At 39.8% G+C, this 22,147-nt stretch overlaps 1 protein-coding gene across 1 annotated transcript; it reads right to left on the bottom strand.

Moving 5' to 3' along the window:
* Positions 1-7,022: 7,022 nt before the first annotated feature.
* On the bottom strand, positions 7,023-18,921 carry LOC308400875 (sodium- and chloride-dependent GABA transporter 2-like). The gene is made up of 14 exons (XM_080888902.1): positions 18,487-18,921; positions 16,293-16,427; positions 14,726-14,866; positions 14,538-14,625; positions 14,233-14,365; positions 12,283-12,417; positions 12,108-12,211; positions 11,866-11,990; positions 10,255-10,367; positions 10,041-10,178; positions 8,224-8,332; positions 7,877-7,971; positions 7,630-7,800; positions 7,023-7,461 (listed from the first exon to the last, which is right to left on the bottom strand). Exons 1-14 carry the CDS (start codon positions 18,644-18,646, stop codon positions 7,369-7,371), a joined length of 1,740 nt encoding a protein of 579 aa, XP_080745028.1. The 5' UTR covers positions 18,647-18,921; the 3' UTR covers positions 7,023-7,368.
* Positions 18,922-22,147: the final 3,226 nt, after the last annotated feature.

Below are 22,147 nucleotides of genomic sequence, written 5' to 3'. Positions count from 1 at the left end.
GATAAAAGTAGAGATATGTGTTTTTATTGTGGCTCAGTTTTCCAGCAGCCGCAGACACCCAGAGCAAAAATGAATTTGTGTATTTCATTTAACATAAAGGGTGAAATGTTTGCTGACACTGATAACAGCTTATGTTTTCTCTGCCCTATGTACCGACATGATGGAGAAGGAACATCCTCTGTGTCAGCTGGACCCTCAGCAGAGAATGAACTCAACATCCTTTTTGTCCGGTACTCTATGTCACACACTGTGCCAAAAAAACGTGTACAGACGCCACTACCAGGTAATCCCATGACTGGGAGCCACACTTTTGTTTCTCTAAGGTCAAACAGTGATTTTGTTACATAACTCAGACATAGGTTACGAAATATGTCGACACATAGATGTAACCTACCTTATATTGACTTTATACCTTAAATACAACAAGCCAGTATATGTCAAGCAGTGTCCCATTTCCACGGAAAAAGCTGCAGCTCTAGATGTCATGATAGGAGATTTATTGACTACAGGAGTAATAAAGCCCACACTCCTGTCAATCCTGTGCCAAAGCCTAACAAACCTGGCGTATGGCGTTTCATACAAGACTTAAGGCAAATTAATGCAGTCAACATTCCTCTGCCACCTCTCGTTTCAGATGTTCACAGCATATTGACATGCATTGCATACACATTTTACCGTGGTGGATTTATGCTCCGCTCCTTTTTCTCAGTACCTGTGCATGAAGACACACAGCCGTTATTTGCATTCACACATAGAAATAAGCAGTACACTTGGACTCGTTTGCCCCAAGGCATGGTAGACAGCCCTGCTGCTTTCTCAATGGTGGTCCGTGCTACCCTGGACAGCTTCACTCCTCCAGGGCTGTACTGGATGACCTCCTCCTCTGTGCTGAAAGTGAAAAACTATGTCAAACTGCTACACACATGCTTCTCCAGCACCTCCAAAAGACTGGCCACAAAGCATCAGCAAAGAAAATGCAGTACTGTCAGACTTCTGTTCAATATTTGGGATTCACACTGTCTCACGGAAAACGTTCCATGACTGCAGACAGGGTCAAAGCTGTGACCTCCGTCCCTCGTCCCACTACACAGAAGGAAATGTTGTCCTTCCTGGGCATGGTGAACTATTGCAGACAGTGGATACCAGACTGTTCTTTTCATGACCACATTCTGCGTGACTGTTGTAAAAAAGAGAAGCCTCCTCGAATACTGTGATCCACAGAAATGACTGCCTCTTTCAATGCATTAAAGGGAGTGCTGACCTCCGCCACTCAAAGGTGCTGCCTGAATTGTTCAGGGAATGCCGGCCTGCCTGAGGGCAGTAGCAGCTTGCTCTATCATGATAAGGGACTGCGAGAAGCTTACACTCTCACATGACACTATTCTACACACCAATCACCAGGTCACGACCATTCTAGCAAACATAACTACACAACATATGCAAATCTCACTATAAAAGCGAGCAGCACACCCAATTCGCCAGCACATTTATTGATCCTATGCTGTGTTCTTCTGACCGACAGGATGGCTCAGACAGGCTTGACGATCATGACTGCATGACACGTATACAGGAATCCACAGCATCACGTCCAGATTTAGAGCAAACACCTATCCCAGACTCAGCCACGGTTTATGTGGACGGGTCCTGTTCAAGGCCGAGTGACAACTCATTTCTTTGTGGCTATTCAGTGGTGACATTGCCTGACATCATACTAGAGGCTCACTCATTACCATTTCACTCAGCACAAAAAGCAGAGCTCATGGCTTTAATACGCACCTGTGAGCTCCATTTGGATAAGCGTGTGACAATTTACGCAGACAGCCGCTATGCATTTGGCGTTGTGCATGACTTTGGCACATTGTGGAGACAAAGAGGATTTAGATCTGCTGATGGAAAACCGATTGCTAATTCTGATCTTGTGCAAAGACTTTTGCAGGCTATACAGCTGCCATCGGCCGTTGCAGTTGTAAAAACGAAAGGACACAGTACAGCTGACACAGACGAAGCAACAGGTAATGCCTTAGCAGACGTGACAGCCAAGGCTGCAGCTCCCACCTCCGCAGGAAGTATTATCTGTGCCCCTACAGCTGCCACTTGTTACACTCCCAGACTATTTAGAAACAAATGTTGATTTAAAATTCATACAAGAGCAAGCCTCTGCATGTGATTACACCTATTGGGAGAATAATGACTGTACCTTAGATGACAGAGATGGCTTATACAAAATCTTAAGGGTTTGATTGCCCTCCCATATTCCCTGATGCCAGTCCTTGCCCGACATTTTCACTGTGTGAGTCATGTCAGACAAAGAGGGGTAATAGGGGCAATAAAATCAAGATTTGTAATTGAGAAAACATCACATGCAGTAAAAAGCATATTAGCAACCTGTCTAACATGTGCGCGAACTAATGTAGGTAGCTCAAAAGCAAAACATCAGCATTTACCACAACCAGATTTTCCATTTCATACATTATGACTCCATCTGCAGTAACCAAATTATTTCCATTTGAAATAAGACTATTTCCAACACCATGGTCAGCTTCCAGAGGGGCACCGCTAGTAGAAGGTGATGTATATTGCATTGTCCACTGATGTTCACAACCTGGTAGAAAAACTGAATAATAACTATCAGAAAGTTTGTCTCTCTCAGCCTTTCCCCTCCACAGTTCCACCAGTGGAGACAAGGAGATGCGTGTTGGTGAAGTCGCTAAAACCAAGGACACTTTGGGAGGCCGCGCGTGTTCCAGCCCCAGACTGTACTGGCAGTGACGAAGAACCAGCATCCTCACAGACGGACAACCTCAGTGGATTCATGCCAGCAGGGTTAAGACCAGCCCAATCGGACCATCTCAGGCGTCGATCAAGCAGATGACATCTCCGGCGGGCCAGCGCCAGGATCCAATTCAATCCACATACACACACAATCACTGATTAACACACAACGCCTGAAAGAGCCAAGACTCAGAGAGCTCTTTGATGCTTCACCTGAACAACAACAAGGTGCACGCTGTAATGAGACATGGCTAGCTGTCTCTGTGGCTGAAGTTGTATCATATCTGGAGGAACACACACACAGTTCAAGTTCGAGCGGAGAATCGATCATTGTTCCCCCAGAGGGTGTATTAAATGACACTGACTGGGGGGAGTTAGTTAAATCACACATGGTCACGCGCCTAACTAGAGCAATCCCTAACGCTTATTGGATGTGCAATAATACCCTTAGATTAGCTTTACCTGTTAATTGGACCGGTACCTGTGGTCTAGTAACCGTTGATGTATGCTGTACTTTCATTCCCAATAATACCGCTCCTAACGGTTCATTCACACAAGCTATGAATAGACTTGAAGCATTGAAGATAGAACTAATTGCCAATGCAGGTCACGGTCAGTGGCTACATAAGTGGCTACAGGACACGTTTGGAAGATGGAAGGAACTAATTGTAGCCTTTGTAACCGTTGCAGCATGTTTTCGATGATTATTGTCTGTTGTGTGATACCATGTATACGCTCTCGGAATTTTTGATATTAAGCTTGCTCGAAGGACCAGTTACATTTATGATTTGTTTTATGTTTATGATTTGTCTTTATATTATGTTATTACATTCTGTCTTTATACTATGTTATCATTTCATGATAAAAGGAGGGAACTGTTGTGATATTTTGATACCACGGTAGCATTTACAGGATATTGCTTTGTAGTGAAAACTGTTACTCAATAAGGCCCATTTACTAGTTGTTTTTCTCTTTCTCTCTGACCCAAGAATTAATGTGTAAGACTCACAGGCTGGTACCCCAAGGTCGAAAACACCACAGAGACGAGACCACTTCCTTACTCCCATCCTCCCTTTTTCTTTATCTCTTAGAAAAAGGCTCGTTAAAGGCCAGGTGGTTTGTTTCAGAATTCACTAATGAAAGAACTCTGTATTCTATGTCTAGGAGTGTATTTTGCTGGGATGATCATAAATTGTAACTGAAGAGATAAACTACACACAGGATACTTCTTTGCTCACAAGGCAGGAAGACGTTTCCTTATTTGGTCTGTACCGGAACCTGCTGACACACGAACCTTTTTTTCCTCTATATAAGCTGTTATGTACTAAATAAACCTTTGAGTCGATTGGGAAGGCAACCTAAAGCAGTCTCTGTTTTCTTGTTCTCCCAAGCTGCTCCCGAGCTCGTACTAACACGCTGAATGGCATACCTGAGTGTTACTTTAAATAATTAGGAATCTTAGAAGGAAAGGACAGAACTCTGCTTATCGCTCGTGCCTTGGAGGGAAAACCGGGATGGACATTTTTTTCCTTCAATTCAGTCCTTTAACCAGGGGTGATTTTAGCCCATTTCGGAATCAAATGAATGAATCAAAGCACCCCTCAAAGATCTCTTACTTTTTTTTGAGAATATTTGTTGTTTGTGTGACACACTACTAAAAATATAAAAAGCATTCAGTACTTGTTTGGGACTTAACATTTTAACAACAAAAGTATAGATACCCCTCCCCCCAAAATGGTTTGTTCCAGTTCGCCTCTCCCCTGCTCTGGCTCTAGCGCCGTTGCTGCCAGAACAATGGTGGCTGACATGCAGCGGAGAGGATGTGTAAGTGCCTGGCTTAAAACAGGACATATTAGCTGCATTTAACCTTCAGTTACTCTTTATATAGTTAGGTAAGAGTCAGACCATGTTTCTTTTTAACTGAAAAACATTACACCCAGGTAACCGGCTGTGTTGAAAACGTGTTTCTCAACTATGTTTGCTACCCTACAATCCGTCCTGCTCTGTAGTAAAATCAGCGATATTTGATCGTCCTGTTGCTCCCATTGAAATTTATACAGCCTATTTAAAATCTAAAACTTAACATTGTCCGTAGCCTACTGTTGTTACCACTGTCCTGTTTGAAATGTAATGAGAGAAGCTGGTTATTTTGTCATATGTGCATGTGCTGATATTGAACCCAAGGTACTAACTAGCTAACTGACTGGATGCCCATTAACCTTATAACTTCTGTTGTGTGTGTGTGTACAGAGAGACACACACACATCTCATAATGGATATGAGGAAGTTTTTTCAAAAACAAGAGCCACATTCAGGTAAAAGTGTAAAATCAAATGATCCGTCAATAACGAATAATGTTGGATCAGTGTTTCAATATTTATATCTTTTATTAGATGTACATGTGGTTTGGTTATTTGCCTTTTGGTTGAAAGTACACTGAAAGAGGACTTTTTTATTAGTGTTCTTAATAGTATTTTTTTAATCTAATTGAATACAATCTATTTGTGTATGATTGTCAGTCCAAAGATGGAGAGAGGAAAGAGACAGGAAATACTAACAGGCAAAACAGAAACTGGCAAAGAAAAAACAACAACTAATTTTACTCATACAATCTGGAAGTTGTGTCCTCCCTATATTAAAGCTGCTATACAGTGTCAGGGGTTGCTGAGTGGATGTGGAGAAAAGGACTCAAACGCAGGACTCACGGTGAAGATGCAGGGTGTTTATTGTGAGGGACGAATGACGAAAACAGGAGATGGCTGGCTGACTGACTGAATGAACGGCTGACTGATCTGAACTTGGGAGGCAAACATGGGGCATAGACAGCAGTGACAACATTAAGGACGCGACGCTGACCAGGAGAGAACTGAGGACTTAAATACACTGTCTGAACAATGACTGATAGGTGACAGGTGAGTGAGTAGCTGAACACAATTGAACTAATGATGCATGGAATAAGAACTAGAACATAATGCACACAGAGTAACGTAACACAAAACAGGAAGTGGAACGTACAGAGGATAAACAGTGAACATGAACTGAAAATACTGGGTCAATGACCCAGAAACCCTGACATACAGAATCTGCAAAACCAACTGGGTTGTCAGCCCTGGCACTGCATTACCATATTGAACTTCAGTCAGAGGAAGTCACGGTTGCCAAAAACTTTTTGAAGCTCAAGAGTGAGGCTGGTGCCATCCCAGATATGTTAACATTGTACAATCTTCTGGATAATCAGATCTTCCCCACACTGAAAACTGTTATTCAGGTTGCCCTAACAAACCCAGTTACCAGCTGTAGCTGTGAAAGGTCTTTTAGTGTCTTGAGTCAGCTCCATACCTGGCTGAGAAGGACCATGGGTCAAAGCAGACTCCAGCACCTGGCTGTGATGTCAGTTGAGAAAGAGATGCTTGAGAGACTTGACCACCAAAATGTGATAGACGGATTTGCCAACCTCAAGGTGAGGCGACATAGGTTAAAAGAAAAGAAAAAATCTGCAGAGCTATATTAGTATCTGCAGTAAAGATCTTTTCATACATTGTATACATTGTACCATAGGCCAAGGTGTCCATTTTCTAATTTTTTAATAATATTTTGTACATTTCAAGGACTCTTCTATTTTTGGAGTGTATTTTTTATATTATACATACACATTAAAAGTGAATCTCTGTCCAAAATATGCACTCAGTTTACTTCTTACTCACTGTGAGCATCATTCACTTCTCCCACAGTAATTAAGGTTGGGATATGTTTTTTATTTTTATTTTATTCCAATACATTCTTCTTTAGCAGCATTTAAATAACCTTTATCAGATTTGATGGTTTTGTTACAGACTTTTCAAAAAAGTGTTTTGCTTTTCTTTCACAAATGTGGGGATTAAATTGTGTTAAAATGTACAAAACAGTGATGTAATGTTTTGTGATGAGGACCCAGGCACAGAGAGACTTGATGAATTTAAGAATCTTATGATTTAATAAAGAAATTTGCAGACTTGCACAGAGATGGTAAAATTATGATGAGTGATAATGGAGATGAAGACAACAGACGATGAGGACAGGGAGGAACAGGGGTTTAAATGCACCAAGGAGACAGTCAGAGAGAACTCGTGACAACTGGAGACATTTAAGGATGCAGGGACTGACAGAGACGGGGAAGACGTCTCATTATGACGAGTAAAGGCCTGGATGCCTGGATGGGCAGCTCTCTGGCTGCTCAGCACCCCCAAAGCTCTGATCCTAGAATCGCCCCTGCCTTTAACGTTTAAGGACATTTTTTTGAGGTCAGTCATATCAACACAAAAGCATTTTTTCTTTTTGTAACATGTGGTGTAAAACATCATTTTTGGGAGTGCACTACACAAACACAGCAACCATATCTTTCCATTAAAGAAAATGTGTGTGGATTTAGATACATTGATATATTGTATAAACAAAAAAAAGAAAAAAATGACTATGATGCAGCTCAAATGGGTACAGAAGTGGAAAAAAAGAGAATTTTTTTTTTAATGGAAAACAGAGAAAGTGACATCACGTTCAACTCCAAATCGTAGGTGTTACAAAGGGATCAGATGACCTTTTGTATCAGTTGAGTGTGAACTACTGCAGAAGTTCTCTGATGGTCTCTAGCTGAGTTTCCCTCTTTTGGTTCTCTAAATTTTCAAGATTAGGCTGGCACAGATGATGGAAACGCTACAAAATGGAGAAAAATGGAGAAAAACTTAATTTAAAAGTTTTATAATAATTCTAAAAAGGCTATTATTACCATGATTTCTATTACGTTAAAAATCACCCAGTAAACATGAAAGTCTTACATTTTTGTTTAACTATATATTTAAAATAATAACACAGTCATCCCACCTGACTTAGAGTCCCAGTCTCAGTGCCCAGCTTATACAGGGCCCATCCTGGAACAAGCAGGATGGAGGAGAGGGCCAGTATCCACCCCAGCACATATGCCCAGGATGGATAGATGTACCACCGATTAAAGGTCAGAGGCTGGTACTCAATTAAAGAACATATAAAAGAGCCCTGAGAAATCAAAAGGAGATGGTTTAGTTGGTGGAGAATTGAGTGTTGGTATCCTAATACTTAAAGCCCAACTCACCAGTGAGACCAGTGGTGTGAGGTAGAGCCAGCAGAGTTTAAAGAAGTAGTTGGCTCGTGTTCCTGTCATGTCCTTTATTATGTCATATAACTTATCTACCCCTTAATAGAAGAAGAAACAAGATAAACAACGTATAAAGATCACACTTGGTGTCAATGGAATGCCATGGATGTATTTTTTTCACATAAAGGTTAAATGACAGCCAAAGGAGTCATAATCACCCATGTAAAGACTCCATTATAATGTCCTCACAAGTGTCTGCAAGATTTGCCCCTATATATGAGAAAACTTTCCTGATCATGTCATCATTACGACATCATTAGTGTGAGATGTAAAAAGAAGAGCACACCTACCAAATATCCAACCCAGTGCCAGAGTTTCAAACACACATAGAAAGAGGATGCAAGCTCCATTACAAGCATAGTAGTCGAACAACTGAAACACAAACATCCCTCCCTAGAGACAATGACACAGATATTGATTTTGCATGCATTTATTTTCCTCACTAAAATCAGGGGCCCGTTCTTCGTACCTCGCTTACTACATCCTAGATCAAATGACACATCCAAGATCAAATCATCTCGCTAACTTTGAGCTCGCTATTCCGGTTCTTCGAACACACCTGTTGTTGACGATTAGTATAGCTGGATGAAGTAATGTGAGATCACTGGGTGGCTTAACAGGGGCTACGCATCGATAGTAGAAACATTGATCGGCAACCCTTTGATTGGTCGGCGAAATGTCGAAGGAGCGCGCTCAGTATTTTTCGGCAGCAGAGCAAGAACTCTTGATTGAGGGATTTCAGGAGTTTCAGAGTTTAATTAAAACGCAAGGGAACACTGCAAAGGCTGCAAAAGCAAGGAGAGAGGGCTGGCAGGAAGTTGCTGACAAATTAAACTCGTAAGTAATTTAATAATAATAATAATAATGGATTGGATTTATATAGCGCTTTTCAAGGCACCCAAAGCGCTTTACAATGCCACTATTCAGTCACTCTCACATTCACACACTGGTGGAAGCAGCTACAGGTGTAGCCACAGCTGCCCTGGGGCAGACTGACAGAAGCCAGGCTGCCATATCACGCCATCGGCCCCTCTGGCCAATACCAGTAGGCGGTAGGGTAAATTTATTATATTATATTATATTATATTATATTATATTATATTATATTATATTATATTATATTATATTATATTATATTATATTATATTATATTATATCCTCTTTCACATCAGAGCCACAACAGGACCCACGAGAACATGTGAACAAGTAAAAGTGAAATAAGAATATTCTACAGAATGGTAATATTTATCACTTATATTGCTTTTAGTCTCTTGAAAAGAGACCCTGAAATAATCTGTTTGTTTGTTTATAAAGGCAACCAAGAAAAGGGCAGAGCAAAAAAAGACAGGTGGTGGTCCTGCACCCCCTCGTCAACAAGTTGGTTAAGTGAATAATACCCTCACGGGAAAATCGATATCTCTCTATGAGCACACTGTCGCGCTGAGCTAAAGGATCCTGTCTGTCCCGCAATATACGCTGAATTCTGAAAACTCTCCTTATCAATCTTGCACCTGCTGCGACAGGCTTCCCAAATCCACCTTCGCTTTTATAGCCGTGGTCTCTCATCTTGATTACACGAAGTAATTTACAATTACTACTCTAAAATATGAATTACATCTGAAATAATCAAATACATGAAATAGAATGATTAATAGTACATTTCCCTTTTTTTAGGAAATGACCTGTATGTATCTGTATGGAATCAATAAAAGGATCAAGTACTGCATTATCTTTAGTTACATTGATAATATTTATTTATGGAAAAACAGTGGTAAAATATCGCTGTTGCTTTCGTATACATGAAGCGGACATACCTGCGTGGCCGCGATCTAATCTTGTTTACATAAAGTAAACCTGCTTCCGAGCAGGTTTACGCTTACGGATCTGTTGCTATGACAGCAAGTCCCGGATGAGCTTCCGAGAACCGAACGATCCAAGATCACGCGAAATCGTCAACAATCAAATCCAGCTAACTTACTTAGCGAGGTACGAAGAACGGACCCCTGGATTACAATTAGGATATGTAATGTTTATTTTTTTCTTTTAGACCCCTACACACATTTCCAAAACATTTTCTGCCAGTGATACATTACATACAGACCTCAGTAACCATGACAAGCTGAGAGAAGAAGCATATTAAGCAGAAGAGAAGGAGAAAAATCTCCCTTCGGCCAGCTCTGCGCAACACTTTGGGAAACATATCGATGAAGGACGTCATCACTACTTCCATGGCAACAAACTGTGCAGAAAATGGACAAAACACACTGAGTAAATTTCAAAGCATAAATGCAATGTTCCAAAGTTGTGTGTCTTACTTGTGTATCCAGACCCAAGAGAATGAGCATAACAAAGAAACAGATGGACCACAGTTGAGGCAGGGGCATCATGGCTACAGCCTGAGGGTATGCAATGAACGCCAGGCCTGGACCTGAAACACAACAGCATGATGCCAGAACATATCAAACATGCCAGCCAGTGGTAAATGTTTGTGTTTTAGTTTGTACAGTTTTGTGGTGTGTAATGGCATAAATATGACAGCAGAAATGCAGAAAATTGAACAATCACCTGTGCCTGTTCATATTAAGAGGGAAAAATCAAATGACATCAGGTTTTCACCATTACTCACGTGTTTGACTGTGATGGCACAATGGCACTGACTGATTTAGCCCACATAATATAGTCTGACTATTGGAACTCAAAGGATGCTGAGACCTGATTAGTATGGTAGTTAGTTTCCACAGCTGTAAAAATTATTTTTTGCCAGTGAGACCTAAGTCTTAATTTCAAGTTAAGCATCACAAAATGTCAACTTCCTGACACAAACATTTAGCAAAGCATTCGGTTTTCCTATAGAAATGTGAATACCACAGAAAAACCAATCCTTCTGTTCCACATTCCTCCTCTTCCTATAATCAAGATAACAAGGAAACTTTCACACAATGTTTGGATGCCAACATTGTGTGAAAATGTTGCCAATTTTCTTATTAAGTTTTCTTAGATATCGTAAATTTTGAATTTTCAGTGGCAAAAGTACTTCGTTGTTTTTCTTCCAGTGCTGGAAACAAGTTCCCATAGATTAGGTATAAACTCACTACTGAGAAATTAAGCTTTTGTAAACAAAAATATCGAAATCTGTCACGGTTCTGGGTCACTTTGACCCAGTATTTTGAGTTGTTATTTTTTGGTGTGTTTTTGGATTATGGATTGTTTTCTTATTCTCTTGTAGTGATTGTGGTGGTGATGGTGGTGGTGATGATTATTAGAGTTTCATGTTTCTGTTTATCCGTGTTTAAGGATTTGTTGTTTCATGTATTGTTTGAGTTCCATGTGTTATATTCTGTCTGCCTCTCTGTCTGCCTCTTTGTTTAGTGGTTTCTTGTTTCCTGTTTTATTGTGAAGGTCTGTGTCTCATGTGAGTGTGTTCAGTTCTACTGCTCCCCTGTCTCGTTAGTCCAATTTCTCCCAGCTGTGTCTCCCTCCTGTTGCCCATTCCCTGATTACCACCCTGTGTATATTAGCCCTGTGTTTTCCTGTGCTCAGTGTCGCTTCGTACCCCCAGATCCTGCCTGTGTGTTCCAGTTTTATGGTTTGATTTCTGTTTTTGTTTGGTGCCAGCAATAAAGCTGTGTGTGGTCTTCAGTTACATTTCCATCTCAGAGTCCTTCATTTGGATCCACATCTCCACCTGCCTGCACAATGAGCCCTGACAGAAATCATTCCAAAAAATAATATTCCCCCAAATCAAGCTTAACAATTAAAACAGAGCACTGAAAATTTTAAAGTCTTTCTTGTTCTGTTACCAAGTCTGTGACCAGTTGAGACATGCGCCCATAATATTGTTATGTAAGATTGAGTCCATTTATGGATCACTGTTATGTCACATTTATGGGTCCAGGAGAATATGATCGCATGTTTGTGATATATACCTGACTCTGCCACTTCTGCAATGGGAACACCTTGCTCATGAGCCATGAATCCCAGCACCGAGAACACAGCAAAACCAGCTACAACACTGGTACCACTGTTCAGCAAACACAGCATCAGAGAGTCTCTGCAAATCACAAAAACAAAGTGCAAAGTGCAGTCACTGCATGTGACAAAATATGAGGTTGTTAATATTTAAATATCTATTTAAAATTAAGGTAAATAACTACTGATCATCATGTACTTATAGCAGTTGTTGTTGTATTTGTTGTAGCTTCCCAGCACAGTTAGGGAGCCCACACCGATACTGTAGGAGAAGAAGATCTGACTCACAGCCTCCATCCACACCTGTTCCAACAAAGCAACAGTATTACACTTGTCCACCTGTGTCAGACACTGTTAGAGATTTGAGCTCGTACCTGAGGGTCTATCAGTCGTGAGGGTTCAGGCAGAAGATAAAACATGATTCCTTCGAATGCTCCAGGAAGAGAGAGGCCACGAATCAAAAGTATTAACAACATCACGTAGGGGAAGGTAGCTGTGACATATACCACCTGTGGGAAAAAGTAACATTTCAGAGCATTTAAGTGTTTACTCAATATGTACTATGTATACATACTGTATATAGAGCTACAGTGAGGAAAAATAATTATTTGATCTCCAGCTGATTTTGTAAGTTTGATTGCTTATAAAGGAGTGAACAGTCTCTAATGTTTGTGGTAATTTAATTTTAATGGGGGGGGACAAGATATCCCCAAAAAGAACACATTAAATAAAAGTTATAAACTGATTTCCATGTCATTGAATGAAATAAGTATTTGAGCCCTTACAGCCTAGCCAGAACTCTGGTTCTCATAGATTTGCTGTTGTGGCCTATGTGGCACACAGATTGCAATCAATCAATGAATTAATCAGTTACAGATGCTCCTGTCACAGTTCTGGGTCTTAGGGCCAGCTTCTGAGTTTATTGTGGGGTTTTGTTTTGTTTTTTGAGTGTTTTGTGTTATCATTATGACTTAAGTTTCAACAGGCAGTCCTGAATTTATTCTTATTATTGCTTCAGAGTTTTCTTGTGATCTCACTTAATTTCCTTGTTCATTAGGTTTCCTTTGTTCCCCCCTTTGTCCTGTGTCCCTCGCTCCCTTGTTGCATTTGGTTGTGTGTGTGCGTCTCTGCGTCTTGTTTCCCTTTTCTTTTTACATGTTCCCCTCCTTGTTTTTCATTCCATATTTCTCCTGTCTCTCGTGTGCATTCATGTCTGTTCTCCACAGCCCAATTTTCCTCTTGTTTCAACAAAAACAAACAAAAACAAAATGTTTTACGTCTATTTGTCCTGTATGTTGCTCTGCATTTAGTTTCTCACATTTTTGATTAGTTATTGGCTTTTGGTTTTTCTTATTTTTGTACCTTTGTGTTTTTGCGCCTAAATAAAATGCTAGCCTTTTGTTATTGTTGGATTTGTATTTTTGATTATCATTTATGCTTAGAAATATCTACTTACATATGCTTAGAGTTTTATAATTAGTTGTAGACAATAGAGGTTTGATCCTTAGTAGTCTGCAGAGACGTTGTTTTCATTCCAGAGTGCTCTGGCATTCACACCCACATTCTGGGAGCATGGGAGAGGTCGTACCTTGTCTTATTGTTTTATGGTAGGATAAACGTATCTATATCTGTTTTAGGCTAAGTGCCTTCTGTTTAGACCAGCAGGTTTAGGGAAGTCATTTATGGGGTCACACTCTGACCCCACACACGCACACACAACGCACAGGCAAGGTACTCTTTGTTTGTATGTAGACATCATATGTTAATGAACCTATGTATATTCATGTAACCTCAATAAAAGAGCAGTGTTACGGGGGGGGGCGGACGAGAGCAACTGGGGTCGAGCGAAGGAACGGCGTTTGTCCAGTTCTCTCCCGTGCACTAGAAACATAAAGAACTTTGCCTACTCGTGTCTTGCTTTGCTGTGTAATTAAATTATCTTGAACGTTCCAGCAAATAGGTTTAAGTTACAAACCTATCAGCTCTTAAGTTCATTTTTCCTTCTGCCATCTGCGCAGGGGTCCGTTCATTGCCACACACAATCTGCATCCACAGATCGTTGTCAACAATTTTCTATTTTTTTGTCCACAAAATATGGGAAATCTGTGGAGGTAGCTAACACTTGAAGTTAAATACTTATCTCATTCAATGACATAAAAATCAATTAATTCCATAACTTTTATGTCACATTCTGCCTCATTCCATTGAAATTAATCTACCATTTAAATTAGAGAGTCATTAGAGAGTCATGTATTTGGACAAACTTATAATTTCTGCAGGGGATCAAATAATTATTCCCCCACTGTATTTACCAGCAAAACTACCTTTCCTGTAGATCTGACTCCTTTCCAGATACAAAAGTAGCAGACGATCCACATAGCAATGAGGCACAACAGCACCTCCCACTGGATGCTGCCTATTTCCTCAATGCCCCCAGAGATCATCAGCACTCGTCGTCTAGAAGTCAATTAAATGCAGAAGGTAAAAAAAACAATATATAGATTGATAGACAGACAGATCGATAGGTAGAAGGATATAGATATATATAGCTGGAAAAGGTACAAAATGTTTTATTGGGCTTTAAATAACTTGGTATGTAGGCTTTTTCAGTCCATCTACATAGACATACTCCCAAAATTCGGTGGCTGCAGAGGTCGAGTTTGTCTGGTTGGTCCAGTGGACGGTGTTATTTTTTGTTGAAAAGTCTACACAGCCCTCTGAGAAGAGAGTGTGAAAAGTATCAGAACAAAAGTTTAAATACCTAAACATACTTTGACAATTTTTTATTGGAAAATGGAAATAATCTTTGCATTTTACCTGTGTTCCAGTCGTTGTTGCAGGAGGCCCAGGGGAGCTGAGAGCTGAAGGAGAACACGAGGTAGAGCAAAGCCCAGGAAAGAATAATGATGTAGGTCATACAGCTATAGAAAAGGATTAGTTGTCCACCAAAGCCTATCCCTGAAAGGCATTTACAGATAATAATTACAAAAATCTCCATTTATCAATTACTCAGACTTCTTGTTGTTTTAGGGTTACTCAGCAGTTTTGGCTTGAGGTCTGTGACTGTGGTGGCCATTTGAATGAACTCATTGTTATATTCAAGAAACCAGTTTAAGATGATTTTGTGATATAACAGGATAATATGACATTATCCTGCTCAAAGTAGCCATCAGAAGATGGCTACACTCTGGTCATAAAGTGATGGACAAGGTCAGCAGCAATACTATAGGCTTTGGCATTTAAACGATGTGCAGCTGGTACTTAAGGGCACATGGTGTACCAAGAAAATATCCACCACATTATTACATCAGCACGACCACCACCAGCCTGAACCACTGATCCAAGGCAGTGTGGACTCATGCTTCTATGCCAAACCTACCATCAGAAAAAAAGTTTGCTCTCTTCTCTAGTTTTGGTGAGATTCTGTGAATTTCAGTTTCCTGGTCCTTATCTGAGTGGCACTTGATTACAGCTGAAGCCCATCTGCTTCAAGGTTGTTGTGCATTGAGAGATCCTATTTTTCCCAGGATATATTGGATGTGTGTGTGTGTGTGTGTGTGTGTGTTTCATTTTGAATGAGCATATTTGATTTGTGTGCGGGTATTGAAATACATGTGTGCGTATTCAGATTTTTGCTACAATAATATGTCAAGATACTGTAGCAGGTTACATGTGAAAAGGAAGCCTAGTGAAAAGTTGGGTGAGCTGTAATTGTTACTTGCCTGTATTTTCAATGCTTTCAGCAAAATGTTAAGACTTTTCAGGCCAAAATCCTAATAATAATAATACATCGTAATAATGTGCAACTTTAAAGTCAACTTTTATTTCAGGCTGCTTGCATTCTGTTGCTAATTGCTAACTTAAAATATAATGGGTCCAAAAACTTGCAGCTACAGTAGCTTTTATGTGTAGAATTCAGTTGTGGGATAGTCCAGTGCTATTCCTTTAAAAACATAAATAAAGAGTGCCACAAACACTGTTTTATACATTAGCTGGGTAGCAGTCTGCAGTAAACGGGACAAACACATTCCAATATTTAATAAAATTTAGTATTTCTAATTTGAACATCATGGAAAATATTTGAGATAATGTAGAAAAGTGAACCACACACATAATATTAGTCTTAACATATTAAATTTAAATGCATAGAAATTACATCTTGTTCCTTTAGAACTGCCTAGTAGCAAATCACTGAGAATGACTTGCAAAACACAATGTTACCAGTTCTCAGTTAAGGCTTGAACTTATAACTTGAAGATTGTGATAAGTACAGAATTGGCTTAACTTTAAATACTTATTAACTTGTTCACTACATTTTGAGACACAGTTGTGCAAGACTGTGAATAAATGGCCATTGAAGAGAAGGATAACATGAACAGCTTACCTTCTGCTAATGGGCACAGCTTCCTCCAGCAGGTAATGCCACCCTCCTGGGTGAATTGCCCTATAGTTGTCTCCAGCAGGAACACGGGTACACCACAGGTTACCACAAATACCAGATATGGCACCAGGAATGCACCTGAATTAAAAACATACACAGTAAACACACCTGTTGTGCAGCTTCTGAGTAACAAGCTTACTCAATTATGAATTGAAATTTTATTTCAGTCAACAACAACAACAACAGATTATAATTTTACATAAAAGTACTCAAACAGAAACCGAAAAAGGAATAGGCTGAAGCCTTATGGCTTATACTTATCCTATCCCTTACCCCCATAGAAATAATCAAATCCTTAACCAAGAAAATAAATAGCATTGATAAATAAGTTGTATAACAGTTTGAAAAGAAATCAATGATAAATCAAGAAATTAAATCAACACAAAAAATTTTTAACAAACCAAATTTCTATAACCTTGTATAATACTAATTTTTAAAATCTTCCTGAAGAATGACAAAGAAAAACACATCTTCAGTTCATCATTAAGTCCATTCCATAATTTCACTCCCAAAACTGACACACATCTATACTTAACATTGGTTCTCACTTTAGGCATTTCAAACTTATAAGACCCCCTCAAATCATATTTTCCATCTCTTAGTTGAAACATACTTAAAATACAAATTGGAACATTCTTTTTCATCACACGATATATCATTTCTAAAGTTTTAGAATATATAATGCCCATGAATTTTAACATAGATGATCCTACAAAAAACTGGTTGGTGGACTCCCTATATCCAACTTTATTTATTATTCTAATAGCTCTTTTTTGCAATTTAAATATTGAATCCAAATATGTTTTGTATGTGTTCCCCCAAATTTCTGCACAGTAGGTCATATAAGGCAAACAAAGGGAAGTATACAATAAATAAAGGCAGTTCTTATTCAAAAAATCTCTTGTTTTATAAAGAATAGAAATAGACTTGGATAATTTTCGTTTCACATGTTCTATGTGGGGCTTCCAACAAAGTTTATCATCAATAATTACTCCTAAAAATTTTTGTCTCATATACTCTTTCAATTTCAACATTATTTAAATTCAATTTTACTTTAATATTACTTTTACTACCTCCAAATAACATAAATTTTGTTTTACTTTCATTCAATGATAGTTTATTAAATACAAACCATCTATTTAACTTCATGAGTTCTGTTTCCACTGTTTTCAGTAATTTCTTTATGTCTTTTCCAGAGCAAAATAAGTTTGTATCATCAGCAAACATCACATATTTTAAAGTATCACTGGCTGTACAAATATCATTTATATAAAGTAAAAATAACTTAGGTCCCAAAACAGATCCTTGCGGAACTCCACAAGTTACTTTTCTAAGTTTAGATTTCATGTTATTAATACTCACATATTGGAACCTATTATTCAAGTAACTATTTAACCAAAATTGTACAACACCTCTTAAACCATACCTTTCACACTTCCGTAAAAGTAAAGAATGATCTATTGTATCAAAGGCTTTACGTAAATCAATGATATTAAACAAGGACCTGGTATATGCTTTTAAAAACAAAACATATATCAGTTGTTTAAACATACTACCAAAATTAAGATGACATATTGGGAAGTTATTAAAGGAAATTTTTACTAATGAATTGTTTGACTAGTACTTTTACTACTACTGCTGCTACAACTACTTTTTACTAGAACTTTGTTTGTGAAAGTTGAATTCACAAAAAAACTACAAGAGGCAGATTTTTATAAACTAATAATATTGTTTTCTTCTTTTTTAATTATAATGATTCTATTGCAAACAATCAAGCTGCCTGAGGACTGGATGCTATTGGATTCAGTGGAGCAGAGTCTTCACTTTGGATGCTGGCATCAGATTTGATGGAATCAACCTGCTGCCAAATCCAAAATGCTTCAAAAAGATAGAGAGCCCTGCTTGACTTCACCTACAGTTGTCATGTGAGCTACCTCAAGTGATAAAATTAACATTTCCTAGAGTACCAATGGAGTTTGAAGTCACACTTTCAGTCTCATTTCAGTGACTGTGAACTAGTAATAATAGACCTTGAACTAGTACTGTTTTGTAATTTATTTTGCTCATGCTTTGCACAATCAATATAATCCTACAAGATTAATACACCTTTAATGTAGTGAGTTCCTCATTTGCTTACCCCCTCCATTTTTGTAACAGAGGTAGGGAAACCTCCACACGTTCCCCAGGCCGACAACATTTCCCGCCACAGCAAGGAGAAATTCCACCTTATTTCCCCAGTGTCCTCGCTCCTCCACCTCTGGCTGTGTGTCTCTCTGCATAGATTTTCTTTTCATCATTTCTAAAGGTTCAGGGTGCGGACAATGATGGCACTGCGCTTGGTGCTCTAATTGTCACTGCCTTTAAATTCTCTGCCAATTCTGTGTTGAAGAATGAGTTAATAAGTTTTCAGTAGAAAAATTAATTAACTCCAGGAGAGTAACTGGATGAAAAAAAAAGGTTTCAAAGGTTTCACTTTTAACTTGTTGGGGTCTATGTTTTTCAAGATGCATCTCAGATATAGGAGGGGTTAAAATTTAGTTGTGCTGCATCACTATGTCACAACTGCCGATCGTTAAGCTATACTTGCCAGGCTTTTGTGTTGGTCAAAGTAAAAGTTTAAAGGAAACCATTTAAAGCCATGAGAAGATTGCGAGTTAAAAGATGGGAGAGGAAGAGGAGGTGCACTTAAAATTGGGGTCTCCTGTCTCTAATTTAACTGTGAGTTTGTGTTTGTGGTTGCAGTAGCTTCTGATTGGTTCTCTAAGGCTGGCCCAGAAGGTGGGGACAGCCGAATTTCAAATGAATAACTGAGTAACAGGTTTTAGCAAGGTTCGTAGGAAAGTAGTTAAATATTAAATTTTAGTTTAAATATTTAAGCTAAAGTCCTACAGCTGAAGCACAAAGGAAAGTTTCTCAGTACATTTGTGTGGGATGTGGGATTTTTCAGTTAAATATAAACAAGGTGCATGACTCTGCAAAATTCTTTGTTTCCAGCTTTGCCAGATTGTATTTAAGGTCTAAAGACACTAAGAGTTTTCAATACTTTCTTTTTGTAGATAAATGGACGTCAGAGAATAAAAGCGAAGACCCATCAGTCAATTCTTATCATGGGCCACTCTTTAATATTACCCTGACTAGTGGTATACAGATACTGCTTCGTAAATTTGTCAGATGTCTCCATGATATCATCTTAAAACAACTTCTTTTTTTCTTTTTTTTTAAATGTGTTAAGAAATGCATTATTTCATCTTGGCCATTAAGTGATGATGGTCTGTGAAAACAATCCAGTTATTTACCCACTGCTTTATTTGATTTCTACTTTTTTATTCCACATTGGGAAAATCCTGGATCCAAGTTCTAGGATTTTGAGTTTTTCTGTGAGTTATTAGTTCTTCTGGGTTTTTAGAAGTGATTTATGTTTTTGTTTTGTATCATTTCATGGTTTTCTATTGTAGTGTTATTTTGCAATTCCTAGTTCTGAGTTTTGTTATAAAAATTTTATAACATATTACCATATTACCATATGGCCAGAGGGTGCCTCTCAGCAGCTGCAGGACTGTTTTGACAGGACTAACTGGGATATCTTTGAACATCAGGACTTGGAAATGTTCACAGACGGTGTCCTCTGCTATATAAAACACTGCATAGACACTGTTACAGCAGTCAAACGGATCCGGGCTTATCCCAACCAAAAGCCCTGGATGACCCGGGAGGTCAGGCAGCTGCTGAAGGAGAGGAACATTGCGTTCAGGTCTGGCAACAGGGATTACTACACCACAGCCCGATCCAACCTGAAGAGAGGCATCAGAGAGGCAAAGGGGGACTATAGGAGGAGGATCGAGGACCATTTGAAGAGTAATACCAGCCGGCAGGTGTGGCAAGGCATCCAGCACCTAACCAACTATAAGATCAATCTCGGAGCTGCGGACGGTGACCTGGAGCTGGCAGAGGAGCTGAATATCTTCTTTGCCCGCTTTGAGACCAGGGTACCGGAGGTATTGGAGCCACAGCAGCAACACGCCACCCATAGCAGCACCACCCTCACCCTGGAAGAGCACGAGGTGAGGCGCATGCTGCAGGCTGTTAACCCGAGGAAGGCGGCGGGTCCTGATGGTGTGCCAGGTCGAATATTGAGGGATTGTGCAGGACAGCTGGCTGGGATCTTCACCAGGATTTTCAACAAATCCCTCGCACAGGCGACTGTCCCACTCTGCCTGAAGTCCTCCACCATAGTCCCCTTGCCTAAGAAGCCCCACATCACCGGCCTGAATGACTACAGACCGGTGGCACTCACCCCAGTGGTAATGAAATGCTTTGAGAAGCTGGTCCGCAGACACATCACAGCAGCCCTGCCCCGCAGCCTGGATCCACACCAGTTTGCCTACAGAGCAAACCGATCCACGGAAGACGCTGTAGCCACAGCACTCCATGCTGCATTAACTCACCTGGAAGAGCATGGTAGCTATGTGCGGATGCTCTTCGTGGATTACTGCTCAGCTTTTAACACCATCCTTCCACACAAACTGGTGGCCAAGCTACAAGACCTGGGGCTTCCATACAGCACCTGCATGTGGATCAATAGCTTCCTCTCGGGCCGTAGACAGAGAGTCAGAGTTGGCCATCACACATCCTCAGCCCTGAGTCTCAGCACTGGCTCACCCCAGGGCTGTGTGCTCAGTCCACTGCTCTACTCTCTCTACACACACGACTGCACTCCTCGCCACCACAGCAACATCTTTGTGAAATTTGCAGATGACACCACAGTGGTGGGGCTCATTTCCAAGGGAGACGAGTCTACGTACAGAGACGAGGTGGAGCAGCTGACGTCATGGTGTAAGGCCAATAACCTCCTCCTCAACACTTCAAAAACCAAAGAACTCATAATAGACTTCAGAAGGAAAAAGGCAGAGATCCAACCACTATTCATAAATGGGGACTGTGTAGAAAGGGTGGCAAGCTTCCGCTTCCTGGGAGTCAATATAGAGGAGAACCTTTCCTGGAGTGTGAACACCTCCGAGCTGCTGAAAAAGGCCCAACAGAGACTGTACTTCCTGAGAATTCTCAGGAGGAATAACATCACACAGAGACTGCTGGTGTCCTTCTACAGAGCCACCATTGAGAGTGTTCTAACTTACTGCATATGTATTTGGTACACTAGCTGCACAGGGGCTCAGAGGAAAGCACTCCAAGGGATCATTAACACCGCCCAAAAGATCACTGGCTGCCCTCTCCCCACACTGGAAGTTCTACACAACGCCCACTGTTTTAAAAAGGCCCAAAACATCATAAAAGACACCTCACATCCTGGCCACTCCCTGTTCGAACTGTTGCCCTCAGGCAGACGGTACAGGGCAATCAGAGCAAGGACTAATAGACTCAAACACAGCTGTTATCCAACTGCAATAACACATCTGAATACTACAAAAAAATGTCCATCACGCCACTCTTGTGTTAATCTATGCACGGTCTGAAGCATGTGTGTGGGAATGTATGTGAATGTTTTACTGTTATATCTTATTAGTATTTTAAGTATTCTATCTATTTTATTTATTGAATTTTATTGTTTTATTTATATTTTGATATTGCTAGGGATGATGCAATGATCGGGGACCATTCTTAATTTCGTTGTTCTCATGACAATGACAATAAAGTTTCTGATTCTGATTCTGATTTTAATTTTATTTATTTAATGGACAAGTCACAACAACAGTTGCCAGGTAATGTATATTGCAAGGTAAATACACAACAATAATATAAGAAAACAGAGAAAACCCCAACAATCATATGACCCCCTATAA

Source organism: Rhamphochromis sp. 'chilingali' (genome assembly GCF_963969265.1).
Source record: "Rhamphochromis sp. 'chilingali' genome assembly, chromosome: 8".
Classification (NCBI taxonomy): domain Eukaryota; kingdom Metazoa; phylum Chordata; class Actinopteri; order Cichliformes; family Cichlidae; genus Rhamphochromis; species Rhamphochromis sp. 'chilingali'.
This window is presented reverse-complemented; position numbering and strand designations above follow the sequence as displayed.